The sequence below is a fragment of the Trematomus bernacchii genome, unplaced genomic scaffold, assembly GCF_902827165.1.
Source record: "Trematomus bernacchii unplaced genomic scaffold, fTreBer1.1, whole genome shotgun sequence".
In the NCBI taxonomy this organism is placed as follows: domain Eukaryota; kingdom Metazoa; phylum Chordata; class Actinopteri; order Perciformes; family Nototheniidae; genus Trematomus; species Trematomus bernacchii.
This window is the reverse complement of record NW_022988097.1, coordinates 7,837,787-7,856,412: the sequence shown is the minus strand read 5'-3', so window position 1 is coordinate 7,856,412 and position 18,626 is coordinate 7,837,787. Positions and strand designations below refer to the sequence as shown.

At 43.2% G+C, this 18,626-nt stretch overlaps 2 protein-coding genes across 4 annotated transcripts in view; one reads left to right on the top strand and one right to left on the bottom strand.

The window, feature by feature from the left end:
- unc5a (unc-5 netrin receptor A) overlaps nt 1-12,220 on the top strand; it is a 124,334-nt gene extending 112,114 nt beyond the window's left edge. For 2 of the 3 annotated variants that reach the window (XM_034121004.1, XM_034121002.1), the window contains 4 exons: nt 4,192-4,341; nt 6,083-6,247; nt 6,388-6,566; nt 8,616-12,220. In XM_034121004.1, coding sequence (XP_033976895.1) covers nt 4,192-4,341; nt 6,083-6,247; nt 6,388-6,566; nt 8,616-8,781 — 660 coding nt within the window. In that variant the 3' untranslated portion in view covers nt 8,782-12,220. Of the gene's footprint in view, nt 1-4,191; nt 4,342-6,082; nt 6,248-6,384; nt 6,567-8,615 lie in introns of all 3 variants that reach the window. The other variant, XM_034121003.1, reaches the window with a different exon arrangement.
- A 512-nt stretch (nt 12,221-12,732) lies between these two features.
- pdlim7 (PDZ and LIM domain 7) overlaps nt 12,733-18,626 on the bottom strand; it is a 30,401-nt gene continuing 24,507 nt past the window's right edge. The window contains 7 exon segments of the mRNA XM_034121383.1: nt 12,733-13,830; nt 14,128-14,243; nt 16,540-16,660; nt 16,771-16,951; nt 17,301-17,319; nt 17,322-17,543; nt 17,795-17,847. Of these exon segments, the coding sequence (XP_033977274.1) occupies nt 13,744-13,830; nt 14,128-14,243; nt 16,540-16,660; nt 16,771-16,951; nt 17,301-17,319; nt 17,322-17,543; nt 17,795-17,847 (799 nt within the window). The 3' untranslated portion in view covers nt 12,733-13,743.

Sequence of the window (18,626 nt, the reverse complement as noted above, 5' to 3'; positions counted from 1 at the left end):
CAGACTGATAGACTCTCAGTCAGAGAGGAAAAGCCTGTCACATCCTGCTGACAAATACACAGATTTATGGAGCCCACATAGCCAGGCTACTCTCTATAAACAAATGCATTTGCCTGAAAAGAGCCGCTCTTCAAATGGATCGTCACTATGAATGCACATTTTTTAAACATGTGGGGACACAACATTGCTAAGAGACGCGGGTTGAGGATAAGTTTATGAGGATATTAAAGCCTGTGAATCTCCCTATGTTTCATGACATGTAGCTTGACTAATTAACTGATCAAACGTTAGCTTTAATCCCCATCAGGGCTAGTTAAGTTAATCGGTTTATTACACACCAATCCACAACAATAGGAGACCACATGTAGTAGCTTGACCTTGCTGTGAGGGAAGCAGCATATTTTAATCCACAGCTTTGAACCAGTCCAGTTCTTTTTTTATATATGTATATACAGTTTATATATAGGCCTCTGCAAATACTTTGATTTCCTGCATCCAATGGCTGGCTGTTTTCATTGCAAGAGAGAGTTTGGTGCAGCCACTAACCTCTTTCTGTCAGCACCAGCCCGAAGAGATTAGCTGTATGAGTGTCTCTTGTTTCCCAGTGGAGCCCAGCCCCAGTCCATCACAGTCCCAGCTCCGGTCCAAGCCGGGAGGATGAGGGGACGGGTGAGGAGCGGGGCTGGGAGATGAGTGAGTAAGGGTGGGAAGGGGGTTGAAGTCATAGAAAAACTGTGGCCATGATTGCAGTAATCCTGTTATCTGTCCTGCTAAAGCTGGCCACTCTAGTGACCTGGAGACACAAATGTTAAGCCGCCTCTGTCTCTCTCTTCTTTCGCTCCTACTCTTTTCATTCCTCCCTGCTCTATCTCACTCTCTTTAGCCAGCCTCATTGAATGTCAGGGGGTGGTCTTGGCTCTGCCTCGCTCAAATTTACAGTCTTCACACACACCACAGGCTATCTCAAATTCCGTCAGAACAAAAGGGGTTTTTCTCCCGCAGTACTTGAACTTCTCGCCCATCTCATGCATCTTAATGTGTCCACAGTTGTACAAGGGGTCAGGGTGAAGAAACCGCTCCTCTTATCTTTACCGACGGCAAACGCAATTTAGCACCAACTTGATGATTAATATGTGATTTGATAAACTAATTCAAAGGCCCTGCTTTGTTTTTCCACAGAAAGAGTAAATGATACGGTTAAATTTAGCTTCTCATCTATTAGCTCGCTCACACTGTCATTTGTTAACAGGATAATGGGGCGTAAAGAGGGCCATTATTCTCTCAGTCCAGAACATATGCTGAGACCCTGCAAAAATATCCACTCTGATACACACTCACAGGCACTCAGGAACACATAAACAATATACAAGCGAGACAGTGTCATTTGAAAGCGAGGACATGCGTGTCCGTGCTTTAAAGCAGGAAGTGTTTCATCCTGTGTTTTGTATTTCAGTAGGCTCAGTGTCCCTGTCAGGCAGTGCCATGCCCTAGACCCTGTTTGGTAGTAATCCTGCCGTGTCAGCCTTGAACCTGACAAACTGCTAGACAGGCAACTTAGTATTCACTCTAGTAGCTATATGTTGATAATCAGATAATTGGCATTCCAAATGCTCTGTCTTGCTAGCAAGCCTAAAGATCTGCTGCTATATGTCAAAGACCTGATCAAAGCCCACCAGCCCTAATTTGCAATGCTAATCGCCCCCCAACAAATAATTGTCTTTAACAACTGCGTTAAATGAACCTCTTTGGAGCCCTCATAATGTGCCTTTTGTCTGTGTAAGAGACATAATAGCAGAGGGCTTTTCATTCTGTGGAGAATGCACTGCCCCCTGTTATTAACTCGTTAGACCTCGACGCTTTGATTCCGAGCCATTGTCTGACCTTCCCACTCTGAGTAAGTGGTCTGGGTAACATCACAGTGAGGAGAGTATTCCAGCTGACTACAGTACATACAGTCAGATCGTTGTACATCTTAAATGTGCTGCTGCGGCATTCGGGAGAAATGAATAAACCAATGTAAATGTAGGAGTGGAGATGGATCATTTTCGTGTTAACAAGAAGATAAGCATTAAGCAAACATGGAAATTAGCAATGCACTGCGCAAACATGGAAATGCAATTCTTGGGGCCGTAAGCGAAAAAAGTGCTTATTCAGTGAAGAAGCGAGCACATCAAATAACAAAAGCTGGTAGAGATTCCAAATGGATAATTAACAGCTTCCTTTCCATTATAATTGGAATCAGGCTAGCCCGTTCCTGGGAAAGAGGGCAGAAAATTGAATCTGTGTTGTGCAGATAGAAATTACTGCCATTCTCCACCTTAATGAGATGTCTTTGCTGAAATCATACCGTGGGCCGCCATGCAGCGCTCAACATATGGCCACTATCTATACCCACATCTCCCTCTTGGAGCTTCTGTCTTTGAGATATGTCTCCGAGACTCTGAGGCACATTCTGCCTGCCTGTTTGCACATTGCTGCCATCTTGTTTCCCTCCTCAGACAGATTAAAAGAACATATCTTGTTTCTGAGGTCTGTTTTTCTTTGCTGTAATATGCTCTCTTGATCGGAGGTAGTACATGTGAACGCCGTCCAAAGTATTGGATTCTTAAAGACTGGTTCAGCACAAAGCACCCGGCTCAAAATTAATTGATAGATCAGATGAAAACGGGGCGGATATTATCATCCCATTCCAGATGGTCATTTGGATGTCGACAAATGGTCCGCTGAGCAAGTCCCACAGAGATTAAAATATTAAGCATGCATTTACAAATCTCTCCTGGCACAAAAACAAAAATGAAATTAAGGGGATTCGCCATGCGAGAACAATGAGCAGTTGACTAATGGCTCGTTCACTTCCTTCATCACAGCCCAGGTAGCTGGTAGGCCGGGGAGGCTGCAGTATTCGCATGTTAATGCAGCGGCTGGGACTGGGCACACACACACACACACACAGCGGATCAACCTTGTGGTGACATTAAAGCTCTGCGGCCGCATGCAGGGAGACTACCTCTCTGTCCTAAGATGTACTCCAGCCCTGCCTCATGCTCGTGCTGCGTTTGTGTTTCTGTGTGTGTATTTTGGACAGAAATCTAAACTTTAAACACCACATTGAAGTTCTAACTAAGAAATTGAAATTCACTCTTGGCTTCCTGTACAGACTTAAACGTTGTTTTTCAACTCCTTCCCGTAAAAGGTTGGTCTCTGGCTTATTCCTGTCCCAGCTTGACTTTTTTTTTTTTCTTTTTTAACCTTTATTTAACCAGATAAAAACATTGAGATAAAATCTCATTTTCAATGCTGACCTGGCCAAGAAGGCAGCAACGTTACACATAACACATAACACAAACATATAAAATACAGAGAACATAACTAAGAAAACAAAAGACGACTACGGTGATACAATCTATAGATTTGCCTGTCCCACTGTTTTGGCCAAACTTCACCCTCTCTACCATGCTGCACTGCGATACATATCAAATGCACCCTATAGGACTCATCATTGCACACTGTATAGCCTAACTGGATGGTCCTCACTTACTATGCGTAGGATGCAGCATTGGTTTTTATTATTGTACAAAGCCATTTTAGGTAAGCTTCCACTGTAGATATGTGCCAGATTTGCTCCAGTTTGTGACTCTTACAACCTCAGAACCAGTGCCTGGATACGGTTCCACGTACCTGCTGGAAAAAGGAGTCTTTTTTTATCATGGTCCTTGGTCTTGGAATGACCTTCAATCAAGCCTCAAACTGATGGCACTTGTCCCAATAGCCTGTTTTAAATTGAAGTTGTCTGAGGTCCTTACCACCAGCTGCTCTTGCAATAATAAGTAGTGTACCTTACTGTCCCAAATGTGCACAATGTAGTGACTGCTTTTCGTCTTTTTGTTTACTTAGTTGTGTTTTCTATATTTTATATGTCTGTGTTATGTGTAACGTTGCTGCCTTCTTGGCCAGGTCAGCATTGTAAATGAGATTTGGTCTCAATGTTTTCATCTGGTTAAATAAATGTTAAATAATATTAAAATAAAATGTCCCACCGCTATGTACAGTTTTGTGTGATTGATGCACCAAACAGGAAGTCTCCACGTTTATGAATTGTTTTGCACATTTTCACTTACCTCTGTGACTGTGATGGTTAATGTGTTTCCTCTGAGCCCTGACGCCTCTCCTCTCTCCCCCGCCTTTCATCAGGAGGTGATGCAGATGGAGCGGCAGCTCGGGGGTCGGCTGATTGACGAGCCACACATCCTGCTTTTCAAAGACAGCTACCACAACCTGCGCCTGTCCATCCACGACATGCCCCAGGCGCACTGGAGGAGCAAGCTGCTCGCCGGCTACCAGGTGTGTTGGGCTGCAGGGCCACAGGAAGTCACTTAAGATCAGAGTGGGAGCACGGAGCTGTAATACAAGTGCCTGGCTGAATCTGTCAAATATGTGGAGCAGCAGTTACAGGGCTTTCTAATGTGTCCGTTTGTATACACTATTCAAAACCCACAGCGTCTCGAGTTATTTTAAATTAGCTTTCCAGATAAATTAAAGAAGAATGGAGTACGTGTCTGCAAAAGCAATGTAAGTGAGTAATCACAAGTCCTTCAGAAACAACTTTTTATTGTTAATGAGAGTCTCTCTTGAAAGTTGTTTTAATCCAAGTTGGCTCAGAGTTTTAATTAATTGTGTTTTGGTTTGGCTTCAGTTGATCACTTTAAAGACAGTGTTTTTCAGTCTGCTGCTGCACGACTCCTCTGTCCAAATAACCTTTTCCTAACCATTCTTGGCACAACTTTAAGTGATGCGTTAAAAGCAGTCAAAGCAACATTTTCAGTGTGTGGGCTCCTCCATGTATGTTTTTGTCCTCTTGTGGCTCTCTCCAAGGTGTACATGTGTGCTATAATGGAGCTGGGCTGTGTGCACTAACCCAGAGCTGCAAGCTGATGGGTTATCCGAGATGTCGCTCTCTCAAAGGGAGCGCAGATGAAATATTAGAGCACTATGTAAATATCTAAAACTACCCTGCACTCGCCGCACCTGCGCGTCCCCCTGCTCTGCAGCCCGGCCTCCACACGAGCCATGATGGCTGTTCAAAGAAGTAGAAAATGTTCTGGCTGCATCTCTGTGAGCACTGAGCACCGGGTCCCCACAGAGAACACACAGGCGCTGCCAAGCAAGCAGCGGCAGCAACAATGCACCCAGGAAGGGGCTTATTTCTCTGGACTGTGTCTGTTCATTCGGAAGTGTTATTCCCCTCTCAGCAGTGCGGTCAAAAAAGGCCTTTAGTCTCCCTGGGGCACCTCGTGGAGACTGTTGTGCGTTTCACCCCCTCTGAAGTCCGTCTCCCTGGGTAACAGTGCCCCCACTTGGTGAGCAGCCTGATCTGCAGTCCCACTCCCCTCCAAGGCTCAGCTCCTGTCAGCTGTTGATCCCAGGGTGAAGTCAGGAGTCAGTGTGCCCTGTTTTATTTTTCCTCTCTAAGGGGTTGCTGCTTTGCTCCTCTTGGGATATGGAAATGAAGCATGAATATGGAGCAAAGGAGAGAAAGATGTAGAAATTGTCAGCCTTGAATACATTCTAGCAAACAGTCCCTGGTAGACAGGAGCTGGTGCTGTTCAGTGTTACTACTCAAAGCTTTTACACGCAACCCCGTCACATGATGCGTTTTAGATTCAAAGCAGTGATGTTAAAACTTGGACACCATCAGCATCATTTGTATCGCAGCCCAGAAATGCACACACAGTGCATACAAAGAGAGGAAACGTCCCTCATGCCAGAGATATATATATATAGTGTTATCTCCTGAAATACACTTACTTGTTAGTTTGATTGCTTGTGTCATCAGCTCAGACAAGTTTGCTCCCTCTCTCAGTAATAGCCCATTATCTCCCTTTACCCTAGCCTACTAGTGTCAGTCGGCTGCCTGCGGTATATTTAGCCATGTTCACCTGACACTGACAGCTTCTGTCAGTGTAATTAATGATGATCTCAGCGTATTGTAGGTAGGCGGTCCTGTTATGCTGCGTGTTAGACATGCGGTTCTAACTGAGCCCCTGTTTTACCGTTTGTGTGTGCCGCGTGTCTCTTTCTGCAGGAGATCCCCTTCTACCACATCTGGAACGGCTCCCAGCGGTACCTGCACTGCACGTTCACTCTGGAGCGGCTCAGCCTCAGCACCTGCGAGCTCACCTGCCAGCTGTGCGTCTGGCAGGTGGAGGGGGAGGGGCAGAGCTTCAGCCTCGACTTCAACATTGCCAAGGTAACGTTATGCATTACAACTGTCTTAGAGCTAGCGACTCATTATGCAACCGCCATTATTCAGCATTGTCTTCAGTAATAAAGGAATGATACAGTGCTGGTTTTCTGAAGGCTGTGCTCTATGGCTGTTATTCCCAGCAGGACACCCGAGCTGTGGACGCAGAGTTCCTGCTAATGGACATTAGCGCCTCAGCTCTAGCGGGGCCCAGCGCCTTTCAGATCCCGTACCTCATCAGGCAGAAGATCTGCAGCAGCCTGGACGCCCCCTGTCCCAACGGAGCCGACTGGAGAATGCTAGCACAAAGACTTAAACTTGAGAGGTAAATCCAAACTGTGCAGCACCATAATGCCTCATCTGATCAATGATCTGTGCAGCGGCCGGAACAGGCAGCTACCACAAAGGTAGTGAAGAAACGCAGCAGAGCCTCATTTATCCCCTGGAGAATACATGCTGCACAGCAGTATGTATACAACACTAGACACACAGCTTGTTAAAAATAATGAATGTTTAATCAAACTGATTGTAAAGGGTCATGCTAACGTAGAGGTTAACATGTTGCAATGTAGCCAGCTATTGCACACAAAGCAGTGCACAGTGCATCACAGCAGTCGCATGTTATTCCTTGACTTTAGGTAAACAAAGTTCTGCTTGAGCAAGCTAATCCTCATCACACAGCTAACCTTATAGGATTAATGTGGACTTGATGGATACAGATATCATTTCTCAGAGAAAACACAACCCCCTTCTTCCTTTTTTTCCTCCTCAGAACAGGTAAGCAGCTTAAAGTCTGAGGCTAAACTTGTACCTGCTACATTCTCCTTAACAGTTGTAATTGGTAAGGTAGCAAGGTAGCTGCCCATCAGCGGCAAAAAAAAAACACAACATGTTTGGATCTGTGCCGACTGCAATTCATCCTCGCACTAACTGTACTCTATTCCCGGAGCACCTGAAACAGGGCGCATTGATCCCTTATCCTCCCGATTTAATTTCTAGCCCATAATGAGATCAAATGGGTACACTTAATTTGTCCACTCAACTTTATTTAGCCCAATTAATCACAAATTGAATTGATGCACTACAGGTTTAATTAGCAGTGTTTTGCTCAACATAATCAATTCTCATTTAGGCCTCAGGAAGGAACAACTGCTCTGTTGTTTGATCTGTCCTTAACAACATGTTTTTCCTGAAAAGGCAGCCGCTCCTTGGCATTCTGTCATGCTGCAGTTCTGCGTTTGTTTTCCTTGTGTATAAAGCGTTCAGACCGAGCGGAACGGGACCAATCAATAAAACTTAAAATGCCGAGAACCTTTTTATTTGATCTTTCTCTCCTAAGACTGAGCGAGCGGCTGTGTCTGAGCCATACAAGATAAGCCGGTGTTTCACACAGCGAGGTGAATAAGCGGGGCTGACACATCGCACACTAAGCTCGGTCTTCTTTTTTTATCTGAATAATGACACTGAGGTTTGTTCCCAGACAATCTTTTGACCAACACTTCCCTTTGTTGTGCTCTCCCGACGCAGAGGGAAGGCAGTGTGCACTATATAGGCCAATCGACTGAAAGCAGCAGAGTGTGTGTACTGCCAAAGCAGCCACATGTTTATAACCATCACATAACGCTTCACTTGGCAAACAGGAGATATGGGGAGGTAACCTTTCCTCAAGGTGAAAGGGGTGTTTTAGGCTTCTTGTCTCACCCCCTCTCCCACCTAGGGAAAAACACTCACACAACACAATCTCTCTTTGTGCCAAGAGTTTCTGAATGCCATGTGTGCTCTACATAGCAGTTAAGGCCCCAGACATTTGGAGAACAGAAAAAGGCCATTAAATCAAACAAGCATGTTCTGGGGACCGGGGGGGATCAGGGCCCACTCAACATCAAATATAGAGCGGGCCAGGGCCACTGCTTTGTTGTCATTGATTGGGCTTGATCGTAAAGGTTCTGCTCCTAAAATGGAAAAGGTCACTTCCGACTTAACTGTGAAAAGTCTATATAGGATTTACAATATGGGATTTAGGGCAATTTCAACATCAAATAAAGAGGAATGAGGCTTAAGCTTCAGATAGAAAATGGCTGGAGATTCTGTATTTGATGGCAGTTTCAGGAGCTGTTCGTATACCTTTTATCATGTTTTACTTACAGCTCCAACCACAGCATATCGAGATGTAGCAGTATAACACACAATAAAACCTGACATTGATGGAGTTACAAAAAGCAGGAGCTCTATAAAGCACCGGCAGGAAAGGCTTTCTTAAGACACGGTTATTGTAGCGAAAATGAGATACTGTCCGTTTTGATATGTGCACATCACTTGATTCAATAAAAGCGTCTCAATTTTCCCTCCCTGTTATGTTCTCCTCTCTCTGCAGACACATGAGTTTCTTTGCATCCAAAGCGAGCCCCACCTCTCTGATCCTGGACCTGTGGGAGGCGCAGCATTTCCACAGCGGCAACATCAACCAGCTGGCCACGGTCATGGCTGACATTGGCAAACAAGAAGCCATGATATTCCTGGTCTCTGATGGCGAGTGCTAACCCAGAAAAGGGGAGAGACTGGTGCCGAGGAAAAGTACAGAACACACACCGAAAAACAAGAAATACGGCAGCAGGAATCCAAGAGCAGAGCTGTCCCCAAGTCCCTCTTCTTCACTTCAGAAGATTACTTTCTGTAGGATTCAGTCCCAACATCCCATCCAACAGAGTCAGAATCTTTCAATGAAAAACCAAATGAGAGTTTGGGTGTGTGGGGGAAATGTATTATTGAGATAAAAGAAAATACGTGTCATTTTCCATCAAAATGTTAAGTTAAGTTGGTCCACTTTTACGTCAAAGAACTAATTAAATGATCTTCATGCCTTTTTATATTAACAAATAGGCCATTTATGGCTAATAAGGAGCAATATGCAAACGTAACGATGATGGCCAATATTTAAAATTCAATGAATACACGTAAAAGGAAATGGAGGTCACATAAGGAGCCAGTCATTTCAGGTTAAAGAGAACAGGGCGAAATATGCAATTGGCATGTTGGTTATATGACATAATCTCAGACATTAAACATATGTCCATCATTAGGGTCTGTGAGCGTCCCCTCGCCAACCCCTGTGATAATATACAGGCGTGTCTTTATTGTTTCCTTAAACACAGAGAGCTTGTAGCACATCCTGGATCTAAAGGTTGAAAATAGATTGTATGTCAGAGGCCCAAAAAACCATCTCATCGTGTTTGTGTTTTAGTCCGGCCGCTATCACTGCTGTGAATGTAACATCTTGACATCTTGATTCAGAGAGACGCTTCACAGCCTCCTGCTTCTAAATCAATATTTGTGGGTTTAGGTTCTTTGAACTTTTTTGGAGGGAGGAGTGAGTAATATCTTCACTCAAGTTATATTTCAGAAGCCATATCCTTCTGAAGCCTGTGGTTTTGATTCGTCCACTGTACTTCACGTCTCCTATTCTCCCAATCGCTCATAGTGGCGTTTCCTTTGTTTGAAATTCCACTGCTAATGAAGGAGCCATAGGGCCGAAAGGCATTTCTAGCTGCATATATGTGAACACTGAATGTCGTAAAATGTAATTTCTGAAAATACATTTTGCCCCCGATTACGTTAATTCTGTAGCAGAGATGACGTTAATGGCCCAAAGGGATATTATCCCATAAAAATGATGCGGAACACTTTCCACATAAAATATCTGAGAACGCATTTCTTCACCAGATTACAAGAGTAGTTGTTTTGTTCATAATTCATTAGGCAATGTTGGTAGAAGTTCTATCATTATTATTAGCTGTGTGGCAAACAGTATTTCCACATCAAAGAAAGGCCTGTCTCTGTGGGAAAGTTAAGAGTGGCTTATTCATAATGTCACACATCTGTTCACAAAAAATGCTTTGAAAGGGTCTTTCCTTTTGTGATTTCTAGCCAGTGTGGCAAAAAAATGATCCGGCAGATTCATAAACTGCAACCACGCATTTGCTTATTATATTTTGCTACTTTGCATTAATTTTACAGTTATTTATTTGTTGTATTAATGGATTTGTCAAGGTCTGGCAACATTAATACACAGAGTATCTTTAAAGTCCACTGTTTTAGTAATAAAGCTTTGAAAAGGTGTGAGCAATCCCAATTAGCCATAGTCCTCTCTGGGTCTGCCTCAGGGTTGCATGTGAAGTTGTTGAAGCTATAGAGAGCCCGTTTGATTTCATCCTAAGCTCCTGTGGCTTCAACCTTTAACACTAACTGGAGCCCTCTTTATGATTGTCAGATATCTGGAATGTACATTTATGTTTCCTTGTAGTGGGGAAAAGTATGTTTTTATTTTCCTTTTTGAAATCTTTGTTTTAGTGTGTGGCATCTCAGCACCTGTTGGCCCCTGTCATCCTAACAAACACGCCTCCTATTAACCAACACGTTTTTACAAGCCCCTGTACAATTGGATGCAGAGATGCCATCAAATAATAACTTTTTTTATTAACTTAAAGAAAACCTTGGATCAAGCCCCTTTCTGATAAAATGGCGATATCACCTTAAATAAATCTTTTCATGTTGAAATGGATCGTCGTCACATGTAATATGTAAATACTTTTTCTATACCAGCCGTGTGCTGTCACTTTGCATACTGTATATCAGCAGAATTGGTAACCAAAGTTTTATGAGTATCATTTCAGGCCACTACATCCTCACGTCGTATCCATTGCATATCGTTTCAGCGTTGTTTTACTCTCAGAATAGAATAGAAGAAGTCAGTTGCTGTCTCTAAAGTGCGGGCTTAAAGTCCTAATCCTTTCTTTATCTCATTTCCTCGCTTTTGTCTTTGAGGCAAGTAAATGCTGTTCGTTCAAGCGGTAATATGTGTCAGTTTATTTTGTCACTTTGTAAAGAAATGTAAATTATATTTTAATATGAAGCCAAAAAAAGACACTTAACTGGCGCAGCATTTGTCAAGTCTAAACCGTGACGTGTTTGCCTATATACTGTTCTTTGGCGATCTAGCAGTGAAGACTTTTTGCAGTGTTAAGGGTTTAGAGACTGTTTTACAGGAAGTTTCTCTACATATTTTGTTCGTCCTTAATCTGCATATGTCTAGCTGATTATTTCTCTAACTGTAAGCATTTAAATACAAGGTGGAAATAGTCCCTAATGCTGAGTGATCACTACACTGGAACTGTGTGGAGGCTGCTTTGGGGGACATCAGTTCCAGGACACTGACAAGCCCGTGTTGACACAGCACGTTTAGATGAGCCATGGCAGTTGTACAGTCAGACTGTGTGTGTGTGTTTGCGTGTGTGTGAACCTGTATCACCCCTGTCATTGTGTTGTCGAAGCACATTTCCGTATTGTAATTCACCAGCCGCCATGTTCAGCAACTATCTTCACATCTAACTTGTCCAACATATCTAAAATGACTGAGCGTGTGATGAATACAGCTCCCGTCCTGATGGAGTCTGGACCTGAGGGTGGTGTAAGATGTGTCAGTAACAGTAGGGCCTGGCTCATTTCCTTCAAAGTTTTGGGGAAATTGTTACATCTCACAATTGTACTTTTTGTGTCACTCATTACTGCTAAGTGTCAAGGATGTTAGTGTGTGTGATTGGGTGTGTGCATCCCCCCCCCCCCTCCCCCCTCGTCACTGACTGAACAATAGACTTCTGTACTTGTGGATGGTTTTTCTATTTAGTTCCTTGATTCAATGTTCCTTGCCTTTCTGCAAGTCAAAAATGCTGTATTTATTACATGCCACAGCGCTTATGCAATTGTATAATCTTTTAGTTTTGTTCGTTATTTTTTTTACCTTTTGTGTTCCTTATCGTCAATGTAAATTGTTGTCAAAACTTTTGTGGCAATGGAGGATCTTCTGCTAAAGGAGATTTTCTGTACTTTTTGGACAATGATATGGATTTGTGGGTAGAATTTTGGAAATTCGTTTCTAAGTGCTTTCAAGTATTTACTTGGCCTTATGTATATATATCTATCTATGACATTTCAGAAAGGTATGTATAGTAATTCAACCTGAAATTGTTGTAAATAAATTATATATTGTTAAATCAACGACTGGATCTCTCACTTGAAACATTGACTGTTGCACATAAAAGTAATTTAAAAAGGCAAATCGATACTATATGTAACGTGTTTTGTATTTGCATTACTCTGACTACACAATGTCTGGTTTAAAGGAATATTGGACATTTTATAATTCAATGTTGAGTTAAATAAAAAGCCCAATCAGATGGAGATAGCATAACGCTGCAAATATGAAATGAATGGAGGAAAGAATACTAAATACGAGATTGTTTTCTATATAGAGAACACTGTAGGGATTTACTAGGGTCTTTTATCCAGGGTTTTTACAACAGCTGTTTTTTTAGAGCACTTTTAGTACTCACAACAAAAATGAAAACGCAAAGTCCATTGTCCTCTTGTCGGGGAGCAGGTGTTGGTGAGAGCAGAGAGAGCCAGAACATCAATCAATAGAAAATCTTACAGATGGGTTCAGTGCTTGGCATTACTACATTATTTTATTTGAAACGCCCAACAGCTATAAAAACAACACTTACAGGCCCATTCTGCAGCAATATAAATACATATCCAGCCATGACAGGAAAGCACTCTGAGGAATAATCACAATATCAGGTAACACGAGGGACAAATATCACTGATGTTTTTGTTTTCTTACATTTAAATGTCAAAATAGATCATTTCAAAGGCTTTGATTCATCTCCTAGCAGTGGAACATTTAAAACAAGAATAGCACGTTCTTTATGTCGCTGTGACATTTCAAAGTGGATCGATTGAGGATTAATACAGGACGTTGTTAACTACTCCCCTCCTCCCTTTAGCTGCGGCTCATCAGAGAACATTCTGCCGTCGCTGCTTCTGTGGAGAGGAGCCGGGGTCCAGCCGAGCAGAAACGGGACACCCCCTTTTCTGCTTGACTGGTCGCCATTACGTTAATAGGCACTGCAGCAGGAGTCATGAGTGGGCCGGGGTCCTGAACGAGGCCACCACTTCTCCACACTTAGCAGAGGAGTAGTGGCAGATCATTACTGCAATATGTGACATTATTAAAGGCTAAATGACTCCTTTCAACTGGGGAGATACTGACCTGATCGTACTTCAGACTGAACAAGGAGGACATTAGTAGAGTTGTGAAAAATCTTCACTAACGACTACAATTAAATGTAGATGAACTGCAGGGGCACTTTTCAAAGGTCTGATTCTAAATAGGACTTAAAAAGTTGGTGATGACATGAAACAATTCCTTGACTACTTCCAGTTTTACAACACAACAGCATTCGTTATTACAGGCAGTAACATGTGGACAGTTTTATTAGCAAAGTAACAGTAAGCCTCATATATAGAAACAAAGTCTGTAGGGTAGAAAAAAGGGTGACTCGGTGTGTGGCTGGCGAAGAAGAGATGTAGAACGTGTGCCTGAGGGCGGAGCGGGGTGAAGAGAGCAGGGAGAGAAGCGTTCCTTCCTCTGAAGACGGAGCTCGCTCTCACACTGGAGCGAAGGCATGGCCTTTGCACAGGGGCTTATCCTTCTTTGAGTAGAACGTCTTCCCCTCCAGGTTGATTTGGCAGAGCTTTAAAGATGAAAGGAGACAGAGACAGATTGAGAAACCGGGACATAGTAGATACCACACTTTTAACACTGCCAATGTGAATTCACACTATTTCCTACTGGCCAGGGCAGGCGCATATTATTTACTTGACTCCATTTACTTTCAGTTTTCCCTCACAGAGTGACAGAAAGAGTGATATAGAGTGCAGGTGACAGAGAGGGGTTCTGAGATAGAGGCAGATTTTTCAGGTGGCATTGTGCTGGGACAGCCAGAAGAGCCGGAGCCCCGCAGGGAGCCAGATCAATCAAAGTGACTTACAGCACAGACGAAGCACGTATCGTGCCAGCTGTAGCCCAAGGCCTCCAGAAACCGATCGCCGGCATCAATCTTAAAGTCACAGCCGTGGCATTTGGTGCCAAACATCTTCTCATAGTCTGGAGAGAGAGAGAGAGAGAGAGAAAGGTGAGGGGAGGACAGGTGGTGGTGAGTGGCAGAGATATATCCATCAGAATCAAATAAAACAAATTCAAAAGAGCTTTTATCATCCTGGAGATCGGGTCAGGCTTCCTCCTGGCCTCCACAATCACCATATGTAAACACCACTTAACCTTTATGGGATGTTCTGGAGCACAGAGTGTGAAATAGGTTTCCACCTCTCTTCATCTTTGAAAAAGAACGGGCGGCTATTCCTCTTGAAGGAGAGTAATATCGCCCCACAAACACACTCGTACACACACACAAACAGACACAGACACATTGAAGGCCGCTATAAAGATGGATGACACTCTTTTGAAGCGAAATGTTGTCTCTTCTCCTCATTTGGCATTTGATACTATGCCATTTGTGTTATTTCGTCCCCTCACTGTACATCAGTGCCTTTCCAGAGTGTAAGGGGGGGGGATGGTGGGAGGGGGGATTAGGATGAGGGGAAATTGCTCCAGATACTTAACTGGATTTCTCTTTCATCACAAGGACTCTTGGGAGAGTGTCAGGTTATAACGCCACTTCTCAAGAGTGAGTGGGTGAGAGCGACACAATCCCTGAAAGATGCTGAGGCAGCAGAATGTTTATCAGGGCTAGAGGCATTATTCGGAGTATGAATACTCAGTTTGTGGCTTCGCCTTCGATAAAGCAGCGATCCACGTCAGAGCCTGGGTAGTAAGCGAGAGGCACGACGCCCCGCTAAATCATTTACCGCATAATAGAAGAGCACACACCATTCATAAAATCCAATAGAGAAATGTATGAAGTAAACTGGAGCTAAATAGATTATAGCAGATGAAAACATCACACTTTATGATGGACTGTGGTGCGCTCCGAGAGATTCATGATGTACGCTCATGCCAAACCCAACAGCTATAATACAACAATGCAATGTTTTACAAATAGCTTGATAAAAAATATGAAAATGATTCAAGCAAATCTGAGAAGACGCCCTGCAGTGAGCTGTTTGTTTTCCAAAAGAAACTAGTTTATCAGAAAATGCACTCTGCGGGACCCCTGAATCACCCATCTTTCTGTGATGCGGCGCTACACTGTACGTAGCACCAGCATCCATTTAAAGTGAAAGGATGTGACATCTTCTATCAAATAAGCTCGATCACAAACCTAATGCTGCGAGGCGGGGTGGTTGCCAGCGCTTGCCTCTGTTCTTCTACGTTGATTCTTGACTAATATATAAAGCATGGTTTAGTTACAGGGGGTCTCTACAGGGGTGGAGATGTTCTCAGTTGGCACCGGAACGAATCAATCTGCACACTATGGGTTTTCAGCATGCTGTATTTACTTTTTGCCAGTGTTTCATATGTTCTGCTTAAGCATTATATTTCATCCGGTGTAGAGTACATTTCTTTTGAAAACTGAGGTTTCTGTGGTGTTCCGGCTTGTTCAGCAATGGTGGTTACAAACTGTGGATTTTCTCATTCCTCCACTAGAAACCACATTAATGAAGTTGTTTTTCACCAGGGAGAGGCCTGGATGGTGAAGCCGCAAGAGGAACTGATATAGATAGAGAGAGAGAGAGAGAGAGAGAGGAGAGAGAGAGAGAGAGAAGAGAGAGAGAGAGAGAGAGAGAGAGAGAGAGAGAGATAGATAGAGAGAGAGAGAGATAGAGAGAGAGAGAGAGAGAGAGATGATAGATAGAGAGAGAGATAGATAGAGATAGAGAGATAGAGATATTATATATATATATAATATATATATATATATAATATATATATATATATATATATAGCGTGAGGACATTCAAACTCAACATTAGCTATTAATTACTGTTCCGATACCCTGATGTTTACTTAATTATTATTACTCACATTTAATGTTTATGTTTACCAGATACATGTGATGGGAGCGATTGTGAGGAAAAGTCAGATGAATTGGGTTTATAAGAATCAGATTCATGTGATTTTAAAGCTATGCTCGACTAACATTATTAAATAAAGTCTATCAACTTAATTTCATTTAGAAGCACATCTCATCCCGTGCTTTACACCACAGATGGTGTTGCTAATCTCCTAACACGGAGCATTAAGAGCAGCAGATCAGGGTGCAGATAAAGTATGGCTGTCTGGAAGTCCTTCATTTAGAACGGTGTTTAATTACGTTTCTCCAAATCAGCTACTGTCTTTTAAGATTAGTTAATAGTTTTGTAATCATTTCCAATTGTTGTGAAAGAAAGGCCAAGTAATGGTGAAGTTAGGGGGGTAGCTATTACTAGCTCAATTGTCTCACCTTTCTCACAGTAGGGTTCTCCCTCCTCCATGTAAAAGGCTTGGTTCCTGATGGCAGTCTTGCAGGCTGCACACTTGAAACACTCAACATGGTAGGTCATCTTCAGGGCATGCATGATTTCCTGACAATGGGAGAAACAGAATTCATTTTCAAGTGTAACATTTCTTTAATTATTCCATGCATCTGGATTGTGTTTTTGATTTGCGTTTCACCCATCAGTGCACTTCTTACCCCGGTGATCTTCTTTTTGCACTTGGCGCAGTTGGGAGCGTATCGGTTGTCGTGGCACTTGGTGCAGTAGACAGACCCTCTCTCCTCGAAGAAGCCGCCCTCCTCCAGGACCACCTTACACTGCGAACACGTAAACTCCTCCGGGTGCCAGGAACGGCCCAACGCCACCAGGTACCGACCCCTGGAACACACACACACACACACAGCCACAGGTTAGCAGCACATCAGAGGCATTATTGAAATCTGCTACATCCCTTTCTTTATAAGGGAAGCAGTGCTCCAATGGAAATGTCGTCACATGACTAACAACACTCACACATTGGCCCCGCTGAGAAATGTAAACAAATCTGACACACTTGTGTTTTCTCTCAATAGTAACAAGAATGAGAACTAAGGTTTCTGTTATCTGTGAAATGTGTCTAATAAGGTTTAATATATTTCTTCTCCCAAGTGATAAGAAGAGGTCTAAAACCCAATTATGATTCCTGACATACAGTTCTGATATGGTGAAAAGGCTCTTTGCTTCTCACCTTATGATTTTGTTGCAGGCCCACAGAGCGGGGTCCTGCCGCTCTCTTCGGGCGCCTGCTGCGCTGCCTGCAGGATGGAGCTGCGGTTCTGCATGGGAGTGGGCTGGGCCGGCTGCTGGTGCTGGGTCACCACGGTGCTGGTCTTATCTGGCCGGAAGCGGTCAGCAAAATTAGGGTCAGTGACCCACGGGGGTCGAGAGGAGGGACCCGAGCTGCGTGCTGGGGCCGCTGCAGTCTTAGTGCCTGGGTAAAATAAAAAAAGAAGGATTTTGTTTTGGGATAACAGCACTTGGAAAAACTTTGCTGTGACTTTTAACAATTCAAATGGGATGGGGTCACTTTTATGTAATACACCCCCCTCTCTTGAGATGTATGTAAGAATTGTGATACGCTGCTGATGCTCATGTATTGACACGTCATGAGAATCTATTAGCACAACCTCTACTGGAAGCTGCTGGGTTTCTTTATACACATCAGCAGGAGCAGAGACTCACCATCTGGTTTGTCTGCTGCCTGGGCCTTGGCAGGTGAGGGAGTTGGCTCAAGGCTGTTGGAAGAAAATTACTAATTAGAAAACACACACACACGTACAGGCACACACCTCAGTAACCATGGCTACAACTCAATGAACGTCATGTTTGTATTACAGCAGCCATGGCTGTCTCCATTATGTAGAGTTTCAGATTACCTGTTCACTACAGCTGGCGTCATCATCATTAATATTATGAATTATAATAATGTCAACCATTAGACAGGATTAGCATGGGGTTTCTCACCTGTTGAGAGTGTAGGTGTCGTACATTCAAGTGAATTTTAAAGAAAAATACACTGCAATAGATTTAGGAATTGATTTGGAGGACATTTAACATGAAAGCACAAGCCTCTGTGAGACTAAATCAATGAAGTAATTCAAGTGATCAATGCTGAACAACAGATAACACTGTGTGCATTTTGTGAAGACATTAAAAGCTCTGCATCAGAAGGACTCCAGACCCCCGCTCTAATGAGAGCAATCACAACCTCTCTCGGTGATTGACGTCACTCACAATAAAAGTTAGAGAAGAAACTCAGATCGGTGCTCTCAGATTTGGAAGCAGCAGAGTTTAGCTTCAAGCCTGCCTGTGCAACAGTGTTGAAATAAAGAGTTGTTTCTACATTTCAAAGTTCTGTTACCCGCAGCAAGTGCTACTATATTCAGAAAATCTTCAAACCATGACAGAGAAGGAAAAACAACTTCTGAGCCAAGAGAGTGAGCTCTGGAGACTTCTTATCTTGGGAAAAAATATAACAACGCCTTAGGCATCCATCATGTGTACATCATCAACT